General features: G+C 42.7%; 1 protein-coding gene across 1 annotated transcript in view; it reads right to left on the reverse strand.

Moving 5' to 3' along the window:
* Positions 1–27,710, reverse strand: part of TRAM2 (translocation associated membrane protein 2) — a 107,885-nt gene that overhangs the window by 21,388 nt on the left and 58,787 nt on the right. Inside the window, exon 2 of the mRNA XM_006835711.1 lies at positions 15,642–15,705. Within this exon, the coding sequence (XP_006835774.1) occupies positions 15,642–15,705 (64 nt within the window). The remainder of the gene's footprint in view (positions 1–15,641; positions 15,706–27,710) is intronic.

Genomic DNA, 27,710 nt, shown 5'->3' on the forward strand with positions numbered 1-27,710 from the left:
AAAAAAAAAAAAAAAAGACAATGGTTTGGCAGTAACCTATTATAATTTGTTTGCTCTTAAATATATTTTGAATAAAAATTTATTGTGTTTTTGGTGAAAGTTCCCATTTAACAATTACTGAACATACTGTTCAGAGAGGCTGGTTTCATTTTTCACGTGGGTTAACATTCTTATTCATTTCATTCTGAATGTTTCCCTCCCAGTGATCTACTTTCCCTATCCCCTTCCTTATCCTTTCGTCTTTGCTTAAGCGTGATCATTGATCACTGGTTCTCATCTGGATGATTTCTTACTGCCCTCTGAACTGTGAACCACTAGGTTCGCGGTTCAAGCCCCAGCTGCTCTGCAGGAGAAAGATGGGGCTTTTTGCTCCTGCAAAGATGTAAAGCCTTGGAAACCCTATATAGAGTCACTCTGAGTTGGAACTGACTCAACAGCACTAAACAATGACAACACCATTGCCCTCATGGTTTATCGTTCACAGCTCTACTCTTGATCTTATTTAAAAAACAAAACAAAAAAACACTGTGAAAACTGGGACAAGTGTTAAGTGACAGGCAGCCCAACTGTCAGGGACACACTAGACAGAAGTGTAACTGTAGAAACTGCAAAGCCCATGTCCCATCAGGAATCAGGGAGGGAGTGGCTCTGGGAAGGTGCAGCCAGATTCCTGATTTTTCAAGAGCAAGGAGAGAAATCTTTACATCTGATTTGGTGATTAATGCAAAATATTTAAAAACACTGTATGGGCCAACACCAAATTAGCCAAACAAAACACATCGGGTCAATTCTGACCATGGGCCATGATTTGTGATGAGCCTGGAGGCCTTCCCAGCACCAATCTTCTGTGATTTTCTACATCCCCGAGGAGCATGTCAGTATGTTCTACTGAATGGATTCTTCTAGTTTTGAGAAAGCACCCTTACCAATGATCTTCCCACTATCTGTGGACTATCCCACTGCACACCGAAAGTGATGCTTGCTTTGCTTTGCTTGGAACACAGTTAACCAGTTGCCACTGAGTCAATTCTGACTTGCGGTGACCCCATGTGTGTCAGAGGAGAACTATGTTCCATAGGATTCACAAGGGCTGGTTTTTTCAGAGGGAGATCTCTAGGCCCTTCTTTTAAGGATTCCCTGGATGGACTTGAACCTGACACCTTTTTGGTTAGCAGCCAAGCGTGTTCACTGTTTGCACCAGGAAGGGACTCTCTAATCACAATTAAGTGACCTAGATGATCAATAAATCTTGGTCTGCTTTTGACAAACTGTGTTAACAGTTGTCCCTTTTAGGGAATAACATTCTTCTTGATCTGCTGTTCTATTTCCTATGACTAATGGGCATTCTCCTGCTTCCTTTGGGTAGCTCCTGCAGGTGGTTTCTCCTGCTTGCCTGAACTTCCTGATCTTGTCTAGATACCTGGGTACAGTCTGAACCTCTCCTGAGACTTGAGCTGGTATCTACAGGTTGCTGTTGTCCCATCTGCTTTTCAGATCTTGTGAGAGTCCAAGTCTCTGCCAACCCAGCTTGTTCCTTTGTCCAAAACACTGGCTGCTGAAAGACCATCTCTGCACTCCTGGAATGTTTCTTTCTCTTCCAATTTCTTTCCTGAGATCTACAAATTAGGGTGTGTAAAATTTACTTTCTATTTGATTCCGTGCTTACTGCCAACATTGTTTTCGTCTTATTTTAAACCTTTTGTATTATATAGGAATCCAGAACTTACATATGGACAAACCATCATAAACAACGTTCAGAGGCAAATGATCACCTGGGGGAAATATTTATAATTCAGATAACAAAGGGCTAATCTTGCAATTACACAAAGAGCTCCTAGAACATGAGGATAAAAAGACCAAGATCTCAGTTGCAATGTGGGCAAAGGATATGAACAGAACAATCTAGAGAAAAAAACTCCTGAACATTTAAAAAGTATGTTCAACCTTACACATAAGAGAAATGCAAATTAAAGTTACACTAAGATACTGTTTTTGCACCTATCAGATTGGGCAGGTACCCAAAGCTTGGCAATATAGTACACTCTTGGGAACTGGTGGCCTCTCAAGCACTGACTACTGGTGGGAATGCAAAATGGTACCACCTCTATGGAGGGCAACTGGGTAATCTCCACCAAGTGATCTATGTGGCACTGTAAAATCAGCATTAGACTGCAAACCACAAGGTTGGCAGTGCAAACCTACCAGCTGCTCCTTGAAAACCCTATACAGGGTTGCCATGAGTCAGAACCAACTCTACGGCACTTAACAACAACATCTCTGTGGAACTGTAGGATAAGCACTGGGCCACAAGGTCGGTTTGAATTGCAAGTCTGAATTTTGGACACTGGCTTTAGGGAAGGTTTGGTCTGTGCTGGCTCTGGGGGTCAGTCCTCATCTCTTTATCCTCTGTTCCTTGGCTCCTTGATCATCTTCATGTGGAAGGGCATCTATTTCCCCATCTCTGCTCATTCTACTCTTTTATATCAAAAGAGATTGACTCAAGATATGAGTACACCCAACACCAATATTGGAGTACTGATGTGGCACTGTGGGTTAATGCGCTGGACTGCAAAATCGGTTTGAACCACGAGGTTGATGTTGCAAGCTCACCAGCTGCTTCTTGGAAATTCTATACATGGTCACCATGGTTCAAAACCAACTCAATGGCACTTAACAACAATAACATCACCACTGATACTGTTTTATTAACATAACAAAGAAACCCCTTCCTAAATGGGATTACAACCACAAATGTGGTCACAGAGACACTATATAGGGTTTCCAAGGCTATCTTTATGGGAGCAGAAAGCCTTTTTTTCCGAGGAGTGACTGGTGGATTCGACTGCTGATCTGGAGGATAGCAGCCCAATGTGTAACCCACTATGCTCCTTGGTAGAAGGGTTGGGATTTACAGCACATATTTTGGCAGGGACACAATTCAAATCATACAGTTACAAATATATTTACCCTTTGAAGCAGCAATCCTACTTCTGGGAATTTATTCCATACCTCTTGCCACATTCAAAATGGCATATATGCAAGGCAATTCACTTGTTTTTAATTGGAAACAGCCCAAGTTATTTTCATCTTGGGCCACACTCCAGGTCTACTTGGTCAGAACCCTAGAGACAGCTCAGAAATCCGTGGTTTATCAATCTGTGCAGGAGATTCTGATGTAGGGTAAGTTCAGAATGACCTTGATAACACTAGGGTTTTGGTTTGCTTAAAATCAGTACAGAATATCTGGAAAATGATAGTGGTAATGGACAATGTCACTGAATTGTACATATGAAAATGGAATTGGCCAATGTTTTGTTATATTTATTTTTACTACTTAAAAAAAAAAAAAAAAAAAAAAAAGAGTAAGAGGAAGATTAAAAACAGGTAAAACTAATCCAGGAACATAGAAACCATAGCAGAGATTACTTTGTGTTACTTACTTGTGGTACAGCTGGGAATACCAGTTTGATCTGGGTGATGGTTACATGGGTGTGTTGTTAAGTGCCATTGAGTCAGTTCTGACTCCTTGAGATCCAGTATAGGGTTTCCTAGGCGGTAAATCTTTGCAGAAGCAGAAAGCCCATGAGGCAGCTGGTGGACTTGAACTACCGACTTCGTGGTTCGCAGCCCAGTGTTTATCCTAGAGTTGGTAAGTACCGTGGAGTTGGTTCTGACTCAGAGTGACCCTGCACAGGGTTTCCGAGGCTGTAAATCTTTACAAGAGCAAACCGCCTCATTTTTCTCCTAAGGAACCACTGGTAGTTTTGAACTGCTGACCTTGAGGTTGGCAGCCTGACTCGTAACCACTATGCTACCAGAGCTCCCCAATACAGAGCATAGGTAAAAGTTCACCAAGTGGCACTCCTAAGAACACATTCACCTTAGTGCACATCAATAAAACTTCCAAAAACATGATAGTATTTTTTACATATTGTTATGAAATGGTATCTAGGATATATTATTTAGTGGAAAAATGCAAGGTACAGAAAAGAACAAAAAATACTCCACCTTTAATGTAAGAAATGCGGGAAAGAAAATATGTATGAGTATTGCTTTTTTTTGTGTAAAGCAACATTGAAAGGCGAGATAAGAAACTCTGGAAGGGAACACAGGAAACAACAGTGATTATCCAGGGGCATGGGCGTGTCAAAGGAAGGGACAGGGTGGGAACAAGACTTTCCCTGTATGACTTCTTCGGTAAGTAAACTGTGTGAGTGTATTTTCAAAAATTAAAAAATAAAGACTTGTTCACACTATTGCCACTTTATACCAGTAAAAAAAATATTTCTGGTATCTTCCCTACCTTGTGCTTTAAAAACATTTTTTTTCCCCACAAACATCAGAGTAGGTGTGAAAACACTGGAGGCTCGTTTCTGGAAGAGTGTCACTGCCTGTGCAGTGAGGCAGGTTCTCTCTGCTTCAGTTGTCCCTTCTGGATAGTCGGGATAATGCCACCATACCAATCCTTTCACACAAAGCCATGAGAATAAAATAAGTAAACTATAAATGTCACCCAATAGAGATCACTAGGATCAGAAGCAAACGGGATGGAGCTGACACTGTACAGCACAAATATTCCCATCAGGGTGCTCATTTAGGATGAATAAGACCAATGGCCATGACAAACCATGTATGGAGCGCTTACTGGGTGCTATCCTGTGCATGTCAGCTAAGTTACAGAATTCACTCCTAACAGACAACTAAGCATAAGTATAATCCCCATTTACACACTTGGCAGCTGAGGCTCAGAGTCAAGTTCTAACTGTGTCGTTCTCCCTGACGACCCTCCACACACACACACACACACACACACACACACACACACACACACACACACACACACACACACGTGCAGCTAGTTAGGGTTGGAGCCCAGAGCCTAAACACACTGCACATGTGGTTCCAGGGGTCAAGGCCCAGTCTCCCCACCATGCCACTCTGCTTCCTGAGTCACCTTCAAATCGTGCAGAGGGGACGATCTAAAACGCTAGAGGGCTGCCCCTCTCACTGAGCTAGTGGGAAAATAAGGGGGAGCTGATGACAGGTAAGGAGTCACTGAGTGGAACAAACAATTAATGCACTCAGCTTCTAACTGAAAGGTTAGAGGTTCGAGTCCATCCAGAGAAAGGTCTGGTGATCTACTTCTCAAATATCAGCCACTGTGGAGCACAATTTTGACAAACATGGAAGTCACCAAGTGTTGGAAACAACTCAAGGGTGACAGGTCAGTGGACGACAGGCACAGGGCATGTAGACTCGAGAGCGAGGCAGCATTTGAACGTGAGCTCAGCCCCACCACCCAGGTTGTTAGTCCACTTCCTCTCCTGCCTCCCACGTGGATAATGTGGTCGGTGCCATCGATATGCACCATCTTGGTTCTCACACACAGGCATGCACGGGCAGACACACACATGGACAATGAGCTACCCACTCACAGATCTAGTCACCACTGTCACTGTGCCCTGCAAGATTTGAAATATATTCTGCCCAGTTACAGTAATTTAGGAAGAAAACTAGGGAGCGGATGGCTTGAAGCTATAAAAAGTTGCAGTGAAGATGCTAGATAAAATATCAGGGTTAGAGAGAGTTGGTAATAAAGGCTCCTATTTTTGGAATAATTTTCTTGATGCACTATCCCATTTTAAAAGACTTTTAACCTCTCGGTGGCCTCCGAGGAAAAACACAACCATAACTCAGAGTTGCTAGTCACACAGCATAGTCTTCACTCTGCGGCTGCCCCTGAGGGGACAATGCCATCATGAGCTCATCAGGCTGTGACATGAGAATGCTCGCAGCTGGGCGGATAATTCACTGAGAGCCATCAAGGAAAAATAATCCCTCAAGAGTTATATACCAAAAATAAACACATGAATTAAATCCAGGCCGTTTTCTTCTTAACTTGGATAAAAATAACAATTTCAACAAGCCCATTGTAAAATCTGGAGTCCTGGTGTGGTGCTGTGGGTCAACGCAATGGACTGCAAAGTCTGTTTGAACTACAAGGGTGTCAGTTCAAGCTCACCAGCAGCTCCTAGGAAATGTGGTACAGGGTCGCTATGAGTCGGAACCGACTTGACGGCACTTAACAATAACATTGTTAAATTAAGGACATAGATTATTTCGCAGAGAACAATCAATGACCCTAGCCAAACAGGAAATGAAAGGACTTGATTAAAAGAGAAACAGAATTGTGAAGGATGAATGTGATACGTCAGGAAGGGAGGGGAAGTTTCCAGGTCAGAGGAAGTGAGAAGAAAAACTGAGCAAGATGACTGACCAAGGAGTGTCAGTGACACAATGGTTACGTGCTCAACTGTAAGCTGAGAGGGTGGCAGAGCCCATGAGTGGCTCTGTGAGAAACAGACCTGACAATTTGTTTATGTAAAGATTACAGCCAAGAAAACCTAGTGGGGCAGTTCTACCCGGTCACATGCAGTCATCATGAGTTGGACACTGACTCAATGGTATCTAACAGCAACAAAATGATTCACCAGGAGACGAGAGGGAAACACACACACACTGTAAGAGAGACATAGAAAGAGAGGGAGAAGGTAGAAGAGGAAGTGGACACAGACGCTCAAAGGTGCCGGTGGATCAGACTTCAGCAGTGGTTCACGCGGGCTTCAGGCTGGTTAACAATTAGCCACAGCAATTCAGTGGTTCTGTTTATGTAAGCCTCCAGAAGCTCCACACTGAACAGAATACACTCTCTGGGCTGTGACCAGAAGTCTAGGTGGGAAGACATCTGGGTTAGGTAGCTTTCATCTGTAATCAAGTAAGGCTTCCATTTCTAGAGTCACTGTTCCCCACCTGTCTTTTTCCTTTTTGTTCCTCATGAGCTCATCTTACAACAAGGGGCTCAGTCTGCTATGTGTGATGCCAATCTTCCAAGTATCTGATACAAGCACCAAACACGCAAAGGGAACAAAAGAGTACTCTGAGCCCTGGACAAAGATCTTTGGCTGAAAGAGGCTTTAAAACAATTGGTTGCGGTTGTTTTTATGCACATTGTGTCTCATCCAAAAAGTGGCTGTGAGAACAATGGCTAAGCTATGGTGTAGGTGGTTCCCTGGCTTTTCATCTCTACCTGCAAAATGCTGCACAGCAGATAGTGTAGATAAAATCAACAAGAACCAAAGGCAGGGGGTGTGGATGGTTCACTGTCACCTTTGACTACTGCAAAATAAAACCTCTTGAACAGGTTCTTTAACTCTAGCCTTTTTTTTCTACGTGTGCAACAACAGGATAGTGTCACAGCTTCCATAATTCCCACCACATGGCCTTACAAATGTGTCCAACTTCAAACCAAGTCCACCCAATGTTATTCTGTCTCTCACTTCTCCCAGACCAAAAGATCAAGAAAAAACAATATTGGAAGAGAATAGAAAGATGCAAATAAGTTACTGGACTAAGTTAGTGTCTTACTATATTTATATTTAGTACCTTTAAGCCTAGAAGCACTGGTAGCGTAGTGGTTACAAATTGGGCTGTGAACCGCAAGGTCAGCAGTTCGAAACTACCAGCTGTTCCATGGGAGAAAGGTGAGGCTTTCTGCTCCTGTAAATATTTACAGCCTCGGAAACCCTGTACAGGGTCGCTATGGGTCGGAACTGACTCAACGGCACTCAACAACAACAACTGAAGCGTTCCGGAACTCTCCAAGTAACTCCAGGTTGTGCTTCTCAAACTTGAGTGGGCACAAGAGTCACCCAAATGCAAGTTCTAATGTAGCAGACTTGGGTGGGACTTGAGAATTGTCATTTCTAACAACTCCCAGGCAGTGCTGATGCTGCTGGTTTGTGGGCAATTTGAGGACCACTAAGGCTTCCTGTCTTCAGAATCTCTAGGGTCTCTGGGATTGAGACAGCAACCAAAGCTCTGTGTTTTGCAGATGTAGGAGGGAGTTCCAGATGGACTGCCCGAGAGAATTCAGCAAGTTAGTAGCACAACCTAAAACGACCATGCAAATGCTCAGCCCCTTTATGGTCACCTGTTGTAGATCAGCCTGCCTCTGGGAAGAATCAACAAACCACTACTACTTTCTGATCTTTTTACAGTCTCTATATTTCTGACCATAATACAGATGTTCTGTGGTATTCAGATCAGAAAGAAGACTCAAAGTTGTCTAATGCTAAGACCAGAAACCTGGCATTTTATTCCTTGCCAGGGATGGGCTGGGTGTAGGGTTGCCAGACAAAACAGAGGCCATCCAGTTGTCTTTGTTGTTGCTAAGTATCATCAAGTTGACTCAAAGTGAAGAGAGGAGCATCTAGTGAGTTTGAACTGCCGACCTTGCAGTCCCCTGTTTATCTTACAGTGCCACATCAGGTAGACAATGAGCAATTTTCTATGCCACTGTGCCCTGCGTCATACTTGAAATAGCTTTACACTTGAAAATTATTCACTGTTTACTTGAAATTCAAATGTCACGGGCAGTTCTAAATTTTTATTTGCCAAGTCCAGTAACTGTAACAGGTGGCAAGTGAAACTGAGGAGAGCAGGGATTTGGTCACAAGGGACATTTCCTGCTCCATCCTGGATGACCTTGAAGAAAACCACAAGGACACCAGCACATACACAGCCTAGCACTGAGACTACTTCCTGCTGTGTTCCTGGCCTCTCCTCACTTGTCTCCCTGAATTAGCTTAACTAGCTGATTCAGTATGTGGACAGCATCTATTTAAAGCTGGCAGGAAGGGAGCTGTTGTTATGGATTGAATTATGCAACCCTTCAAAATATAGTGTTGGAATCCTAATTCCAGTACCTGTGGATGGAATCCCATTTGGGAAAAGGGTTCTTGGTTATGTTAACCAGATAGGGTGTGTCCTAAACCTAATCACTTCTGAGGTATAGAAAGAGCCGAGTGATCCCAGAGGCAAGCACAGATCTCCAAGAAACAGGAACTCTAGGCTACAGAAGAGGACACAACAAGGATCTTCTCCTGAGGCAACATCCAATAAAGCGCCTTCTTCTAAAACCGGTGCCCTGAATTTGGACGTGGAGTCCGGTGTGGTGCTGTAGGATGAGCACTCGACCCCACAGTCAGTTTGGATCCCATGGTCATAGGTTCAACCACTCCTTGGAAACTCTATATAGCGTCATTAGGAGACAGAACCGACTCGATGGCACTCAACTAACTTAAGCCTGCTAAGGAAACGCAGTTTTGTCCTTTAAAACCACCCATGCGTGGTATTTGTTACCGCAGCACTAAGAAACTTAAGACAGGAGTAGAGAAGGAGAGGGGTTAGGACAAAAGTCAAGAAAAGGCCCCATCAACAATGCTATTATTTTCCCAAACTCATTACCATTGAGTCAGTTCCAACTGGCTGTGGCCCTACATAAGGTTTCTGAGGTGTATATCTTTATGGGAGCAAAAAGTCTCATCTTTCTCCTGCAAGGCAGCTGATGGGTTTTTACCCTACAGTGCCACCAGGGCTCCAACTGATGTTCCTAGAAATGGACAAATTTCAGCTTAGAGAAGATGCAGGAATTTAGACACAACAGGCCACTCGGTATGAAAACAGTTACAAAAATTTTTTAATTTAAAGTTACATATTATTTAAAGAAAAGTTTAGTTGTTGCTGTGTGCTGTTGAGTCTGTTCCGCCTCAATGACCTTGTATAGGTCTGAGGCAGAGTGGATCTGAACTGTCAATCTGTGGTTACTAGGCCAGTGTTCACCCTACAGAAGTCAGAATTTGTCAAGGTTATACAAAAAGGAAAATTCTAAGCACTTCTGGCCCTAAAGAGATTTTGGGGAAGGGTTTTTAAATTGCAACCTTAATAGCCCTGTTACTGTGAAATGTTTTTGTTTTGTTTTTTCCCATGAGAAATTTGCTTTCCTCCACAGTAGTTACAAACCAAATATTATCATATTAGGTTGGTGATTAAAGAGAACAAAACAAAATGAAGCAGGCTTTTTGTAACTTCACTGTTTCTCTGAAATATTTGCTTGTCCCATTGCAAATAGTCCCAAATGGCATGATTTAAGCAAAAGACAGACCATTTAACAATAACTTGCCCTCTCTTTCTAAAGTAACTAACAACAACAACAACAACAACAAAACACCTCTACATCATGACCAAGTGGGCTTCATAAAAGGGATGCAAGGATGGTTCAACATCAGGAAAATGATCAGCGTAATCCATCATATAAATAAGAAAAAGGAAAAGAACCACATGATCATATCGATTGACGCAGAAAAAGCATTTGACAAAATCCAACATCCATTCCTGATAAATACACTCAACAAAGTAGGAATTGAAGGGAAATTCCTCAACACAATCAAGAGCATATATTCAAAACCAAGCGCCTACATCACACTCAATGGAGAGAAACTGAAAGCCTTCCACCTGCGAACAGGAACCAGACAAGGATGCCCTTTATCACCCCTCCTATTCAATATTGTGCTGGAAATTTTAGCCAGAGCTATACAGCATTATGAAGAAATTAAAGGCATCCAAATTGGCAAAGAGGAAGTAAAACTCTCCTTATTTGCAGATAATATGATCCTATACATAGAAAACCCCAAAGACTCAGTAAAAAAAACTATTAGACCCCATTGAAAGATTCAGCGAAGTGGCAGGGTATAAGATCAACATACAAAAATCAATTGGATTTCTCTATAGCAACAGCAATAATGATGAAAAGGACATTAGGAAAGCAATACCATTTACAATAGCCACGCAAAGGATGAAATACCTGGGAATAAACATAACCAGAGAAACAAAGGACTTATACAATGAAAATTACAAAGCACTACTACAAGAAACTAAAAGAGACCTACAGAAGTGGAAGAACATACCATGTTCCTGGATAGGAAGACTCAACATTGTGAAAATGTCAATACTACCCAGAGCAATTTACACATACAATGCAATCCCAATCCAGGTTCCAACAACATTCTTCAAAGAGATGGAAAGGACAATTACTAATTTTATATGGAAAGGAAAGAGACCTAGGATAAACAAAGCACTGCTTAAAAGGAAGAACAAGCTTGGAGGTCTCTCACTCCCCGATTTCAAACTTTACTACATGGCTACAGTGGTCAAAACAGCCTGGTACTGGTACAATGAAAGAGACATTAATCAATGGAACAGAATCGAGAATCCAGATATCAACCCAACCACGTACAGCCAAATGATCTTCGACAAAGTGCCTAGGCACATTGCATGGGGAAGTGACAGTCTCTTCAACAAATGGTGCTGGCAGAACTGGAAAGCAATATGTAAAAGACTGAAACAAGACCTTTGTCTCACGCCCTATACAAAAATGAACTCAACATGGATTAAAGAGCTAAATGTGAATCCCAAAATTATGAAGATCATCAATGAAAAAATACAGACAAACATGAGGGCACTAATCCAGAGCACAGACAGACTGCCACACATTTTGAAAAGTTCACAAACAAAAATAGACAAAATAGACGAGTAGGACTTACTAAAAATTAAAAATTTGTGCGCATCACATAACCTTGTACATATGATGAGGTTTAGGTTTAGTACACACCCTCATCCCAACTATGCTGGTGTTGTGAAGTGCCATCGAGTCCATTCCAACCTATAGAGACCCTGAACAAGGTTTCCGAGGAGCAGCTGGTGAGCTTGAACCACCAACCTTGCAGTTCAAACCGACTTTGCAGTCTAGCGCATAAGCCCACAGCGCCACACCAGAACTCCTATAATTATTATTTATTTTTGATACCTCCCCAATAAATGACAAGGCCCAGAGAGTCAGACATCATGTGTGTTTTTGTAAAACAAAAACAAAACTCCAGGGCCTTTCACTGCAATTATACAGATATTAGTCTGGCTTGATTAGCTAATTAATTAAAACAAACTAGAGGCACTGGTGGCTCAGTGGTAGACCTCTCACCTTCTTACTCAGGATGCCTGGGTTTGATTCCTTCCCATTCTATGCACCGCATGGGCAGCCCCCACCCTTACCCCACCTCTCATCTGTCAGTACAGGCTTGGTTGCTAGGATGCTGGACAGGTCTCAGTGGTGCTTCCAGACTAAAACAAAACCAGTCAATGGAACCCTGTGGATCATAGCGGTCTGATCTACAACTGACCAGGGCGATGTTGTGGGATCACCCGGAGTCAGGGTCTGACTCACAGTAGCTACCACAATGACAAGGGTCAGTACGATCAACAGTGGCATGTGCTCAAAACTTCAGCTCAGAGACTCTGAGTTTGGCCCTGGAGCACAAAGTGTGTGTTTCTCATCCCAACTAAGCCAGATGTACTAGGCTATCACTTGTCTGCTACTTTCCCTGGGAACAATTTCAAACTCAAGAATCTACCCTCAGATCATGATCTGGCTTCCTAGACAAGCCCTTCCTAAAATAAAAGGATGATCAACTATTTGTGGCCTACAGGACAATATTTTCTTCCATTATAACAACTAAAAACAGCAGCACTGGGTTCTGATCTGGCATCCCCTGTAAGCTGACTTTGGGGAGAAATGTGCTGAAAATTCCAGCACAACATTAGACAACTGGCTTATTTCTTTGTAAACTAACAAACTGGCATTCTGACATTTAAAAAAATAAAACCGAAAAGGCCTATCCACACCTCACTTATGGGTATGGTTAGGTTCCAATAACCAGATCTTACAACGTGATCATTACATAACTGCCAAATGACATCATTGCACAACTGCTAACCCACTCAAAATCATGGCCCAGCCAAGGTGACACATAACTTTAGCCATCGTAGTCAGCAGAACTCTCACCTTGTACTTTGGTATTCAGTAATGCCAGACATATGTCAGAAAGGCAAACAATAGCTGGGTAGTAGGAGTTTTTACTGTTGTTGTAAATGGGAAGTGTTAGAGAATGAGATAGTCGTTAAGTGAGGAGTAGGTGTATTCTATATTTACAAAAACAATTAGCCTATACAATTAGTAAGCATTACACGACAGAACATATTTTGGCAATTGCTGTTAAGTGATATTGAGTCTGTTCTGATCATAGGGACACTGTATATGGTTTCCAAGGAGCAGCTGGTAGGTTTGAACTACCAACCATTCTGTCAGAAGTCCAGTGCTTATTCTGAAAGGTTACACATATGCAAAATCTTCAAAATGTAAATATACGATTTGACCCCAAATTTCCAGTAATAGGAACTTTGAATGTATGTAAAATTTAATCACAAGAATGTTTACTGTAGCACTGCTTGTACAGTAAAAAATTGAGAACTTAAATATCCAATAATATGGGGGGGAACAGACAACTTGTGGTAATCTTTCCTAAATATTCAGTAGCTTTTCAGAACTTCTTATTGAACAGAACAATAATTAATGACATAGAAAAGGGATCATCCTATGTTAAGAACAAAAACACTATGAATTAATATTTCAAAACATTAACTGTAGTTTTTGTTATGTGGTGTAGTCACGTTTGATCTTTATCGTCCTTCTAGGTCTTTCTGTATTTATAAATATTCTTTAAGAGTCATGTATCCCTCACGTGAATGTATTTTGGGAAATGTTTATTTTAAAGTGTTATAATAGCAAATCACACTTTAAAATAAACATTTCCCAAAATACATTCATGTGAGGGATACATGACTCTTAGGGAATATAATAGCAAATCACAAGCAGCTCTGGTAGCGTAGTGGTTACGAATCAGGTTGCGAACTGCAAGGTCAGCAGTTCAAAACTACCAGCTGCTCCGCGGGAGAAAGATGAGGCTTTCTGCTCCCGTACAGCCTCAGAAACCCTGTTCAGGGTCGCTATGGGTTGGAACCGACTTGACGGCACTTAACAACAACAATAGCAAATCACAAGAACAGGTGGGTCTAATGGTGCTTGGGTTATAAGGGTTTTCAAGATACAGTAGGAGGGGGCAGTCTGAATCTGACCTTGGACCATGAGCCCACAAAGGATGGAGTGCACCTGGAGCCAGGCTGTCTATAGTAACTTTGTAACTTTGGGCTTGTCTTATGTAGTCATTGGTTTGGCATTTCCAGTACCAGTTGCCTTCTTCCAGTGATTCAGACTTGTAGTGACTCTAAGCTTCAGAGCAGATCTGTGCTCACAGGCTTCAGAGCAGACTGTGACTCTGTAGAAGCAGATAACCAGGTCTTCCTTCCAAAGTGTTTCTAAGTGGATTAGGTGTTTGATTTGTTTCCTATGATTTCTGGTGTTTGCTGGCCCATCACTGACAAATGCTCTCCTCAGCCTCACTGATGAGGAAGAACTTTATGTGTTCTCTTTCCAGGCCTCTCAAATGGAGGAATTAAATTGGCTGCCCCAGAAGCCTGTCTCCCCCTAAGGCTGGCCACAGTGTCTGTAGGGGCAGTCAAGCAAAGGAAAGGTTCAGGACTGTGTCTTCCCTCAGGCCCGGAATAAGGGATTTGCCAACATCTTTCAGCTAGTAGTTGGTAAGGCCTGGCAAAAGGAATCTCATAAGTAAAGGCAATCCTTTTTTCAAGGTGCCCTTATGATGCAATGGATAAGCGCTTGGCTGCTAACTGTATGTAAGGTCACTGGTTCGAACCCACCAGTGGCTCTGTGGAAGAAAAGGCCTGACAGTGTGCTCCTGGTTACAGCCTGACAAACACTAAGGGAAAGTTCTAGTTATACGGGGTCCCGATGAGCTGGAATCGGCTTACAACAACAACAGCAATCCTTTCTATAACATAACAAAGATGACGCACTAGATTTAGCAAACAAAAATCTCTTTTTTATTTTTATAGGGTACCTAGTGCTTTGTAACCAAGAAAAAGGAGTCATGTCTGATTGTTGGAGGACATTAGAGCATCAAGGTTGTAGGCAAGTAGTCCAAGGGCCAGCCTTGGCCTGTAGATGTGTTGGTCTGGTCAACACAGTGTTTCCAAAATTTCTATCTTAATTGTCAACATTTAAAAACATCAAAATTTCTACCTAAAAAGAGATTTCTTCCAATTCTTTTAGGGAAAAATTGGAGGTTCTTAGTAACACTGAGTTTGTACTCCTATGTGACAAACTTGGCTGGGAGTGACCAGCAGCTGCCCCTTTGGGTAGCTGCAGCTTAGTGAATAGTAGCCCCTCATCTGGACTGGGAGCTGGCTGTGAGGACCGTGCTGGACCTGGCATGAGGGTCGGCTCCCTGTAAGCTCTCAGGAAATGCTTAGTGTCTATAGGACATGAAGTCAGCTTACACATACAGGAGCTCCGATTAGTGGGCCTTCGATTCAGTGCCACATCCAGACACATGAGCACTTGTGAATGGGATCTTACTTGGAAACAGCATCACTGTAGATTATCACTGGTTAAGATGACAGCGTTCTTGTAAAAAGAGAAGAGACAGAGGAGATGGCCATGTAATGATGGAAGCAGAGATGAGAGTTATGTAGCTGTAAGTCAAAGAAAGCATGGGGCTACTGTCGTTAAGTACCATGGAGTTGGTTCCAACTCATAGCGACCCTGTATAGGGTTTCCAAGGCTGTAAATCTTTACGGGAACAGAAAGCCTCATCTTTCTCCCACGGAACAGCTGGCAGTTTCGAACTGCTGACCTTGAGGTTAGCAGCCCGATTCGTAACCACTACACTACCAGAGCTCCTAGTGGTGACCCTGCAACACTACTATCTTAACTGTGGTGGGAAATTTCCCGAGTCCTTCAGAGTTAACAGGGCCAGGGAAGATGCTCTTACCTGTTGTAGGCATGCTAACGTTATACTGAGGTAAAATAAATAGGAAGGCAGTCTTGGCTGTGACCTGTAAAACAAACGAAAAAAGTCCCAGTTTTAACTTCATGTCACATTATATGGAAGAAGGACCCAGCCCCTCCCCATTTACAGCCCTGACCCATAGACCTCTCCAATGAATGGTTTTGCTTAGTGCCATGTTAGATATTGTTGAGTCGATTCTGATTCATAGCGACCCTGTACAGGGTTTCCAAGAAGTAGCTGGTGGGTTTGAACCACCGACCTTGTGGTTAGCAGCCTAGTGTTTATCCAACAATACCACACCAGGGCCCATTTTTAATGACATCCCATTTAATGCTCGAGCTAAAAACAATCCAGTGAAATGATGTGGGGCCCAGGATGGTATTTAAATTTCAATTCACTTTGGATGGAATGAAACAGAGCTCTGCTCAGCAGTCTAAGACCTCACAAACTAAGGGTACAATCTGTTGTCACTCATCCAGTCAGTCCTTAAATGGTTATTAAATTCTATGCATCCAGCATGTGGAAGACAGAAACGAGAAGAAAATGAGGTCATAGCCTTTGAGAAGCTGACATCTCTCAGTACTCTGGCTACACATTGGACCAAAGCCCAACCAAACCCACTGCCATCAGTCGATTCCAACTTCGAGTGACCTTATGAGTTTCTCAAGATTATAAATCCTCCTGTGTGCAGACAGCCTCATCTTTCTCCTGAGGAGCAGAGGCCCAGCTGCTCCTTTCACATCTATTGTACCGTGGGTCACGGGGTGAGATACAGCACTCTGCACTGCAGTTTGGGTTCTTTCGGAAGCTAACTTTAAGATTCCAGTTATGCTTTGAAAAGACCCTGGTGGTCCTTTGGTTATTATTAATAGACACATCAGGCCTGCAGCAGTTTCGCCTGCAAGGAAGAGAAGTTACAAAGTTGTAAGATTTTCGAAGCTTAGGCTCTGGAATCAACCACCTGGGTTCAAATGCTGACTCTACTATTGGCCACGGTGTTAGCTGTGAGCAGGTAATTTTACACTCCCAAGCTTCAGTTTCCTTGGCCACAAAAACAGAGATATTTGTAGCACCCCTTCATGGGTTACCGTGACAGACTGCGACTCAGCTGGTCTGGGGCAATGATGGCCCAGCTGTTTGGTTTTTTTTAGAACTCCCCAAAAGTTTCTGCTGTGCAGCTGGGGTTGAGAGTCATCATCAACACCATTCTGGGACATGTGGGAGGCCAGGTGGCCCGGATTCAAGTCTTTCCCAGGAGGCCTCTGGAGATACCTCATCTACAAAGAGTTACTGGCGCTTCTCTAAACACAGGAGTTTGAAGGAAGCACACTTGGGTGTATGGGAAAATACACTTGGCTATGGCGAAAGTGACACGGAAATGGCTAAATCACGCATTTCAGACACTCACTGCCAGCAAGAGCTTATTCAATACGTCGGCCTACTCTACTCCACTAGCAAAACTCTTCCCCGTCCTTTTACTCTGCATAGGGTGTTATCTACTCGTGATATGAGTCTTCTTGTGAATTTCTGCTGTAATCTTCGATGTGTTTTATCAAGTTTAAAGGAAAAAGTTCAAATGAGATTACATCTGAAACGCTTCAGAAAACACAAACCAACCAAGCCCACTGCCAGGGAGTCGATTCCAACACATAGCAACCCTATAAATCTTGCTCACACTTTGTAGTCCAGCTCAATTGCAACCTTCTCCAGGAAGCTTTCCCTGACTTCTCCAGGGCTGGATCTCTTCTTCTGAGACAACCATTTGTACTATATTTGATAGTATTATCATTCCCATCCTAGTGTAGCACTGTAGGATAGGCACCAGACTGCAACTGCAAGAAAGACAGGCAGTTCAAATCCACCAGTTGCTCGTCACAAACCTTATACAGGGTTGCTGTGAGTCACGAACCAACTTAGTGGCACTTAGCAACACCAACAAACCGCCTTAGTGGTGCTATAGTATAAGCACAGGACTGCTAATTGCTCCTGTAAAGATTTACAGCCTCAGACACCCTACACAAGGTCACTATAAGTCTGAATTGACTCGATGGCAGGCAGTTGCTTTGGGGTGTATGGGTTTACATGTGCTCCTAGTCCTGGTGTGGCACTGTAGAATAACCACTGGACTATTAATCACAGTACTGGTGGTTCAAAGCCATCAGCCACTCCTTGGAAACCCTATACAGGGTTGCTATGAGTCAGAACTGACTTGGAGGCACTTGACAAGTTCTCATCAGGCCCTAAATCTTGGAGGAAGAACTCCCAGATGGATAATTCAGCAGAGCTCAATAACTGCCAACTGTAGTTTTTAATTGAGGTGGAATTCCCATGACATAAAATGAACAGTTTAAATTAAAAATGGGCCCAGGACATGAACAGACACTTCACCAAGGAGGAGATCTGGGCAGCCAACAAACATATGAAGAAATATTCACCATCACTAGCCATTAGAGAGATGCAAATCAAAACAATGAGATATCATCTCACACCAGCAATAACAGCAAAGATCAAAAAAGTAGAGGACAATAATGCTAGCGAGGATGTGGCGAGACTGGGACACTCCTATATTGCTGGTGGGATTGCAAAATGGTCCAACCTCTATGGAAAGCAATATGGTGCTTCCTCAGAAAGTTGGAAATAGAAATACCTTATGATCCAGCAATTCCTCTAGTTGGTATTTACCCACAAGAAATACGAGCCATAACACGAGTAGATATATGCACACCAATGTTCATAGAAGCACTATTTACAATAGCGAAGATGGAGACAGCCTAAGTATCCATCAATGGAAGAAAGGATAAACAAACTGTGGTACATATACACAATGGAATATTATGCTATATTGAAGAATAACAAGGAAGCTGCAAGCCACCGTATAAAATGGATGAACCTTGAGGACATTATGTTGAGAGAAATTAGTCAGTCACAAAAGGAGAAATACTACATACACCAACACTGTAAAAGACTTAAGAGAAATAACCCATACTAAGTGGGGGCAGGGGATTCTTTGCTGGTTAGCGGGATGTGGGAGGTGGGGTGAGGGGAGGGAGGGTAGAGACTAGATACATGATAGTTTGGGTGCTAAGGAAGGGGGCAATAAACAAGAAGGGGGTTGAGGAATGGAAGAACAAGGCAGATGGAAAAACAATTAGGCAAGTTTGCATGGGCTAAGTGAGACAGAGGTAAATAATGATCTATGCATAACCTTGGAACAACAGGGCTCTGTGATACAGGGATTGAGACATGGTTGGAATGGGCAAAAGGAGGGAAATAATGTTAAGATGCTTGGCTGTCTTTTGAATCTTGGTTTCCCTGGCATACCATTACAAAATAGACACTTGAGGGGGAGAAAAAGGAATAAGCAGAAATATCATCATAGAAACTTGTAAGTCCGTCTTCTGCCTATAACTGATTGGAATACTTAAAATGGGGATACAATGTGCCCAGTGAAGGAGGCTTCCTGTGGAGCCTCTGCATTACATAAGATCCTAGGTGGAATCCTGAACCCCATCCAGAATCTTCTGAGATGGGAAAGTTCCACTGAAAAGGACAAGCAGACCAGTCTGAAGTGGCTAGAAGAACAGAAGATACTTCTTGAAAGAAAGACCTATAGGAAAAATACAAAACAATATAACAGCAGTCTGACTGATTACTACAAGAACAAGCAAGCTGCTCACCCAGGAGACATCAAGGCAAGTAGTCAGGTCCCCTCAGAGCAAACCCCCTTTCAAGACTAAGACTCAATGGGAATACACGAGCAGACATGTGCTCTGATTGGTGACCACGTTAGTCACAGATAAGGGGAAGTGAGGGGGAAAACAGCAATAAAGCAATGAGCTAAGCCCTACAACGTTCAATAGACAACTTTGAACCCGGGTGGAGACCTGGTTGGCCAGCAGTGTGGCAAGCCCGGGGACTCTTGGGCCCAGAATCAGTGACATAGCCACAGCGGACTAGAGTGGAGAGTGAAATTGGATAGCTGATAAGAAGAAAGGGCATATGCACAAGAACACCCACACTTGCAGATAATACCCACTTGACCTAGCTTCAATGACTGGATGATCAGAGCTCAACTAGAAGAAGAAAGAAGAGGAAAAAAAGAGTAATCTGATACAATTTGATGAAGTTGACCTACACCTATGGATACAATAGCTCAAAAGTGGGAACAAATCTTTACAGAGAGGATCATTCCCACCCCCTCCATGCACAGAGTAGACAGGGATGGGTAAATTGGACACTGGCTACCCAAAATGGGGGGACTACAAGGAGCTCTGGTAGCCATTGGTTACAAATTAGGCTGCGAACCTTAAGGTCAGCAGTTCGAAACTACCAGCTGTTCCACGGGAGAAAGATGAGGCTTTCTGCTCCTGTAAACATTTACAGCCTCAGAAACCCTGTATAGGGTCGCTATGAGTCGGAACTCTGCAGCACATAACAACAACAACAACAAAGGCGAGAAGCGACTGGCTTACAAGCTTTCAAGAGGGAGCCTAGTGGAGGAAGGTAGAATCTCCACTGAATAGTAACCAATCTGTCTGGGTGGGGCTGATGAAAGGAGATGGGGATAGCACTCATGTGGTACAATAGTTAATAATTACTATCAGGACTGACTGTGAGGATTGGAAACGTAAAGTAAACGTTTTGTAGCAAAAGAAGGGAAGTGATTGACTTTGCAGTCCAGGAGCAGAGCCCCCCGGGACCATCAAGGGAGAAGAACAGAATGCAGGATGCTACCCAGAGAAACAGTGATGCCAGAGATGGAGGCAGAGATGATGACGTGGAAAGATGGAATGGCTGGGGACTCTAGACCCAGAAAGGGAGAGAGGCTGTCTGCTGACAGCTGGGGAGCAGACTTGTTGGTTGATGATGCATGGAGGGGATTGTAACCATGGCAATGAAACGATACACGATAGGATGAGTGTAAAGCTAGTGTTCTCCCATGTAAACTATCACATAATTCACAATAAAACATTTTTAAAAAGAATGTATATAAAAAAAAACTGTTTAAAAGGGTACAATTCAGTGCATTTAGCACATTCACTGTGTTGTGTGACGACCACCTCTATCTAGTTCCAAAACATTTTCATCACACCAAAAGGAAACCCCATACCCATGAAGCAGTCACTCCTCTTCTGTCCCCACCTTTAGCCCCGGCAACTAGCAATCTGTACTCTGTCTATGGATTCATCTACTTCGGCCAATCCTGTAAGTCGACTCCTACAATAGCTGCTTGTTAAAGAGGACAGAAATTCAACAGTAGAGTCTGTCCTGGTTTATTGCAGTCAGCTGTCTTTGCTCCCACTCTCTAGTAGGATCTGCCTTAGTGCCTTTACTCAAGTTGTCCCATCTGTCACCAACAGTTTTCTTCCAGACCTGTCCAGCTCCACCAAGAAGTCCCTGCTGACCACTCCAGTCTCAGTGGCTCTCCCCACTGACAGCCTATATTGGTCATACTTGAACTGATCACACGCTTAAGTTTACTGTCTGCTATGACTTCTTTCAGGGTAGTAAACCTTGTCCTCCCAAAAGAATGGAATCCCTGCAAGGGAAGAGCAGTGGAAGCTGGACAAAGAGGAGAGTAGAAAAGCAGGCAGGCAAGAAGAAAATACTTAACCAACTTTGAAGCATGCTCTAGATGCAAACCTCATTCTGTTTCATTCAGGAAATGCATTCCTGTTCTGAGGCTGTGAAATGGATCTCTGTTGCGATCTGGCTGCCAGCATCCATACTCCCCTTTCTAACAGCATGTTTCCCCCCAGCTGTGTGTAGACAGGGGTCACTTCAGGTGACTACCTCCTGTCAGAGAGTGAAGGGTTAGACTCTCCCCCAAACAAGCCATGACCAGAGCCCAGTCAATTGAGGTTCTCTCCTGAGCTCTGATCTTGGGCAGGAAAATACCATGTGCCTACCCAGAGTCTCTTGCTGGGGTTCCCTGACCCAGCCCCTTGGAGTACCTAAGGGACCCCAGCTCACAACAACTGTGTGAGAGCCCCTGGAAAGAGTCCTTAAGTTGGCTAGAGTCCATTTCTAAAATCCATTATTATTCAATTGTGTCCAACTTTGACTGCCAATAACAGCGGACCCTTAGAAGCATCAGGACATTACCAACCTTCCCAGAGCACTCCAGCGTGCAGGCAAGTTTCAGGGTCACTCATGCAGTAAGACTTTTACTCATCCTCTCAGAGCAGCTCCTCTGATGACTCTCTACCTCAGAACCTTTCCTGTGTCCTTCAAGGAATTTGTCTATGTAGACATTACAATTTGATTTGCGATTACACAACTTGACACGGAGATTCAAGAGTGAAAAAAAAAAAAAAAATTTTTTTTTTTAAAGCTACATTCTTATTGAGTCACTTGTTATATCAATTTTGACTCACTGGAACCCATGTCGGAGTAGAACTGGACTCCATAGGGTTTTCAATGGCTGAGTTCTCAGAAGGTGATCACCAAGACTTTCTTCAAAGACACCTTTCAGTGGATTCTAACTGACAAGCCTTAGGTTAGTAACTGAATGCATTAACCAGGAATGCCTACGGTTTTTTTTTTTTCTCTTCTAAGTTTTATTTTTGTTGTTGTTGTTAGGAATAATATATACCAATGCAACCATTTCTACACGTACCATTTAGTGATAATGTTGACATTCTTCAAGTTCTGCAACCATTGTACCCTCAGTACCATTATTCCTCCCTCAGTACCATAAACTCACTGACCCCCTAAGGTTCTTGTATCATTTTTTTTTTTTTAATGTTTTATTGTGAATTATATGATAGTTTACATGAGAGAACCTCAGTTCCATATTCATTCTATTGTATATCATTATATTGCCATGGTTCCAATCCCCTCCATGCACTGTCTTCCGACCAAAGGGCATATCCTAGAAGCCCGTGCTCTACCCTCCCCCCCGCCCCTCAGTCTTCAGCCCACAGTTCCTCTCCCTCTCTGGATCCAAAGTCCCCAGCCACTTCATCCCTCCATGTCATCATCTCTATCTCCATCTCAGGCATCCCCGGTTCTCTGGGTGGAGTCTCGTTCTCGGCTCTTATCCGTTGGTGGTCCCAGAGATCTCCGCTCCTAGACTGGAGAAATAATCGCTCTCTTCCTTGCTACAAAACATCTACCCTTGCATTTCCAACACTCACAATCCATCTTGATAACCATTATTCACTACAGTATCACACGTAACCCATCTGTATTTCATTTCATCAGCTCCACCTAGACAAATTGGATAGTACTCACTGGTGATTCTGCCTTCCTCCATGCCCCCTAGCTCTAGGTTCCCTCTTGAAAGCTTGTAAGCCAGTTACTTCTTGCCTTTGTAGGCCCTCCCTCCCCATTTGGGTATCCAATGTCCAAGTTGCCCCTCTCTGTCTACTCTGTGTGTGGAGGGGGTGGGAATGATTCTTGCTGTAAGGATTTGTTGACTCTTTTGTGTCACTGCATTCGTCTGCATAGGTCAAGTTCATCAGCTTGGATCCGCTCAATCTTCCCCCCCCCCCATCATCTTTTGATTTGCTGTTGTCTATTTGATAACACAGGTAGTTCTTAAAAGAGCATAATGCTAAAGGCAAACTCCTTTTGTTTTCCTAGTTAAGCTAAACTATTGTTTGGTTTTAAAGAAGACTTCAGGGGACATTTCTGGCTTAAGGTTTAAAGAATATCTCAGGGTGATAGCAGCTTCAGGAATTTATCCATCCTCCATGGCTCCCAAAAGTCTAATGTCCATGAGAATTTGAAATTCTGTTCTGCATTTCCTCTGTTTTGATCAGATTTATTCTATGGGATCTTTGATAAAAAACAAAAAATATTCTGGGAGGGACTTCCGGAAAGATGATAGACTAGGCAGATGTACTACACACGGGCCCTCTACAACAAAGATACGAGAAGTCTAATGAAACAGACAAAGATGAAAATTCTGGTACCCTGAACTTCAGAAGAAAGGTACAGGAGTGGACAGAGTGCTTGCTGGGAGTTGAAGTTGAACAGGGAAGGCAAGAGACGGAAACTGACTGGTGAAGAGCTGAGTTCAGATGCAGTTTGACCATCTTGTGAGTAGCTTTGGCAACAGAAGAAAGCCTGGCAGAGCACATTCACACCTTCCAGAGGAAAGGTGTGATTCTTTCTTTCTCCCCAAGCTCCCACCCACATCCACTCCCAGCTCAGACCCTGCTCTCCATGAGTTCGGAGTCACATGGTCGGGAGTCAGGCAGAGGCCAGCTGTGCCAATTCGGTATACTGCTTTGATGCATGGATTCAGGTGGGCTTGACTCCAGACGTACAGAAACTGCAGAGCCACCATACCAGTATTTAATCAGTTACCCTGCCCACCCAGCTACCTGGGGTACTAACAGACACTGGGACAACCAGCTCCATCGAGAGCCCCCACAAACTACTTCCGGATTTAGTGCCCTAAACATAGATAACACCAAGGCCAATAGAAACTCCATCTTAGGCCAGGAGCTCGGCTGTCATATCCTTTCCACAACCACCTTGTGAGCTCCTTGAATTGCGGGAGCCCCAAAGAGATTTCTTCATTCCAGGTCCAACAGCTGCACTAATTGTTTTTACAAATACAACAACCCCACTATGCCCCAGAGACAACAGACAATTTGAGCACACATGAAGAAACAAGAGAGAATGGCTCAAACAAATGACTAAGATGCAGAGTCAGAAGACAAAAAGAATTAGAAAGAATGATATTTAGGTATCTTCAATGGATTGACAGAAAACTTGAGAAAATTAAGAACACAGAAAAAACTTTAAAAGAATTCAAGAAACCACTACAAGAACAAACAGACAAAATAAATGCAAATTTGGAAACAATACAAAACCTGCCATTAGAAATCCAAAAAACTAATACTAAGATTTCAGAAATGAGCGATACACTGAAAGGGTAAAGAAGATTTGAAGTAATGGAAACCTGAATTAGTGAGCTTGAAAATAAATCTCTCAATACTAGAGTGCTAGACAAACAATCAGAAAAAAAGAATGAAAAATCTGAAGAAAGCCTAAGAGTTATGCAGGACACACCATGAAGAGGAACAACTTTCAGGTGACTGGCATTCCAAAACAGGAAAAGACAATAAAAGAACAGTGGAAATTGTCAAAGAGTTGTTGGAAGAAAACTTCCCTAACATCAAACTTGCCAAAATCAAAGACAAGGAAAGAATCCTGAGAGCAGCTCAGGAGAAAAATGAAAGGTTATCTACAAAGGAGAACCCATAAAGACTGAACTCTGATTTCTCAGCAGAAACCATGCAGACAAGAAGGCAATGGGATGATATATACAAAACTCTGAAAGAAAAAATCGCCAACCAAGAATCAGATACCTGTTCCTCAAATACAATGGCAAAATTAGGATATTTCCTGATAAACAGAAATTAAAGGAATTTGAAATGACCAGACCAACTTTACAAAAAATGCTAAAGGGTGTTCTTTGGACTGAGAACCAACAACAGCAGACAACAACCTGATATTACCACATATGACAACACCACTCAGAACTCAAACCAGATAAAAAAGTATTTAAAGTAAAATAAATCTTCAAAACTGAAAACAGGGAACCAAAGCTATCAATGTATACTGAAGTGAACTACAAAGTAAAAAGAAGGAATAGTGCAGATATGGAACTTCCAAATGGCAAGGAAACAGATTTTAAGATAAAACAGATTCTTTTACACAGGAGAAAAATTAATAAATTGGAGGGTTGTTGTTTTTGTTGTTGTTGTTAAGTGCCGTTGAGTAGGTTCCGGTCCATAGTGACCCTGTATAGGGTTTTCCAAGGAGCAGCTGCTAAGCTTGAACTGCAGACCTTACAATTCAAATGGCTTTTCAAACTGGCACATTAACCTGCAGCACCACTCCAGGACTTCAAAGAAAAATAATACATTTGTATATCAAAAATTTTTTAAAAGGAAAATCAGTAGGATTTAGTAAATATTAACACAACAGAAATGAAAATGAAAAGAAATCCCACAAACAAAATGAACTCAGCATAGAAAATTATGTGGAACAAGACTCCAGCAGCACCACCAAAACACACACAGAAAATGAAAATAACAAATTCATACCTATAGATTATTACACTGAATGTAAATGGATTAAATATACCAAATCAAGAGACATAGAAAGCAAAATGGATAAGAAAACAGTATACTTCAATATGCTGTCTTCAAGAGACATCAAAAAAATGGAGACAGCCTAAATGCCCATCAACTAAGGAATAGTTAAACTCTGGTACATACACACATGGAATACTATAAAACACTGAAGAATAAAGATGAATCTGTGAAACACCTCACAACACGGTTGAACCTGGAAGACATTATGTTCAGTGAAATTAGTCAATCACAAAAGGACAAACATTGTATGAGACAAACAATGTTGTAAAAAATTTAAAAAAGGTTTTCTTGATAAAAGAAACAATCTATGATGGTTAAGGGGTGATTGGAAGCAAAAGTTATTCACAGGCTCGAGGGCAGACGGAGTCTTGGTGTGGCGCTGTGGGTTAATGCACCAGACTACAAAGCTGTTTGAACTGCAAGGTCCGTGGTTCAAGCTCACCAGCTGCTCCTGGGTTGCTATGGGTTGGAACTGACTCAATGGTACTTCACAACAACAACAGAGGGCAGACAGATGTTAACATGAGTGACAAGTCAGCAATATATAATAAGACAGAGGTTAAGAAGAGGGACGAGAGGAAGAAGGTAGCAGGAGACACGGGGAGGAATGCAATATTTAAAAGTGAATAGAGGCAAATACTGTTGGCACATGGACGGGATTGTAACCATTGTAATGAAGCAAAACATATGATTTGCTGAATGCAAAACTGATGATCTACTCTATAAACCTTCACTCAATTTACAATAAAAAGTTGGAGGAAAAAAATCTGTTCATGGACACAATTAGTCACACATTTCCTATCTTCCTATTCCTTTCCTCTGCCTCTATTGCACCAAGTGAATCGAGACTTGGATGGTCACTTGCAAGTTTTTAAGATTCCAGGCACTATGCAATAAACTAGGAGGTAGAATTATTGTTAAGTACCATGGAGTCAGTTCCAACTCATAGGGACCCTGTACAGGGTTTCCGAGGCTGTAAATCTTTACAGGAGCAGAACGCCTCACCGTTCTCCCACAGAACCACTGGTTGTTTCAAACTGCTAACCTTGAGGTTGGCAGCCCAACTCGTAACCACTATGCTACCACTAAAAATCTTATTAGGCCTATTAACTGGGATGTCTCATGAAGTTATGACACAATACTCCTAACCAAGGAACCAAACTCCATGGAGTGATTGTACATAGTAGCCTCAGGGACTTAAAAGCAGATTTAGGAGACACACAATACAGAATATAAACTACAATAACATAAAAGTAGAAGAGAACAAAACAAAAACAAAACATCACACACACACATACATTTGTATGTATCCCCATTGCTACTGAGTTGATTCAGACTCCACCCTCCAAGACAGAATACAACTGCCCCCGTGGGGTTTCCAAGGCTGTAATCTTTACAAGGAAGCAAGCTGCCACAACTTTTTTAAAGACCTTTCTGTAGCAGTTTGTATCAGTACAGCACCCATCAGTTACTGATTGGGGGTGGGGCAGTCACACTCCAGAGGAACCCCCTGGGAGGTCTGCTTTGTTGCTATCAGAGCCCACCCAGTAGTATGTTGGCTGTTGGTGTAGTCTCCACTTCAGATGCCTGCTCCCTAACAGTAGCCTCCACAGAGCCCCTAACTGTTCTGTGTGGGGTAGGGGTGGGCTGTCCTTTTGGTTTCAGAGGCCTGAGTTATGGGGTACACGGAGAATGGAGAGTGTTGACTATGGGAGCAGACTCCACTAGGGGGCCTTCCTGTAGCAGGTTGTAACTGCCTGTTGTTGTTGTCAGGTGCCATGGAGTCGGAACAGACTCATAGCGACCCTATGCACAGCAGAACGAAACAATGTCCGCTCCTGGGTCAACCTCACTACTGTTGCCATACTTGAGTCCATCGATGCTGCCACCTGGCCAATCCATCTCATTAGGAATCTTCCTCTTTTTCTCTGAG

Source organism: Chrysochloris asiatica, unplaced genomic scaffold (assembly GCF_000296735.1).
Source record: "Chrysochloris asiatica unplaced genomic scaffold, ChrAsi1.0 scaffold00019, whole genome shotgun sequence".
In the NCBI taxonomy this organism is placed as follows: domain Eukaryota; kingdom Metazoa; phylum Chordata; class Mammalia; order Afrosoricida; family Chrysochloridae; genus Chrysochloris; species Chrysochloris asiatica.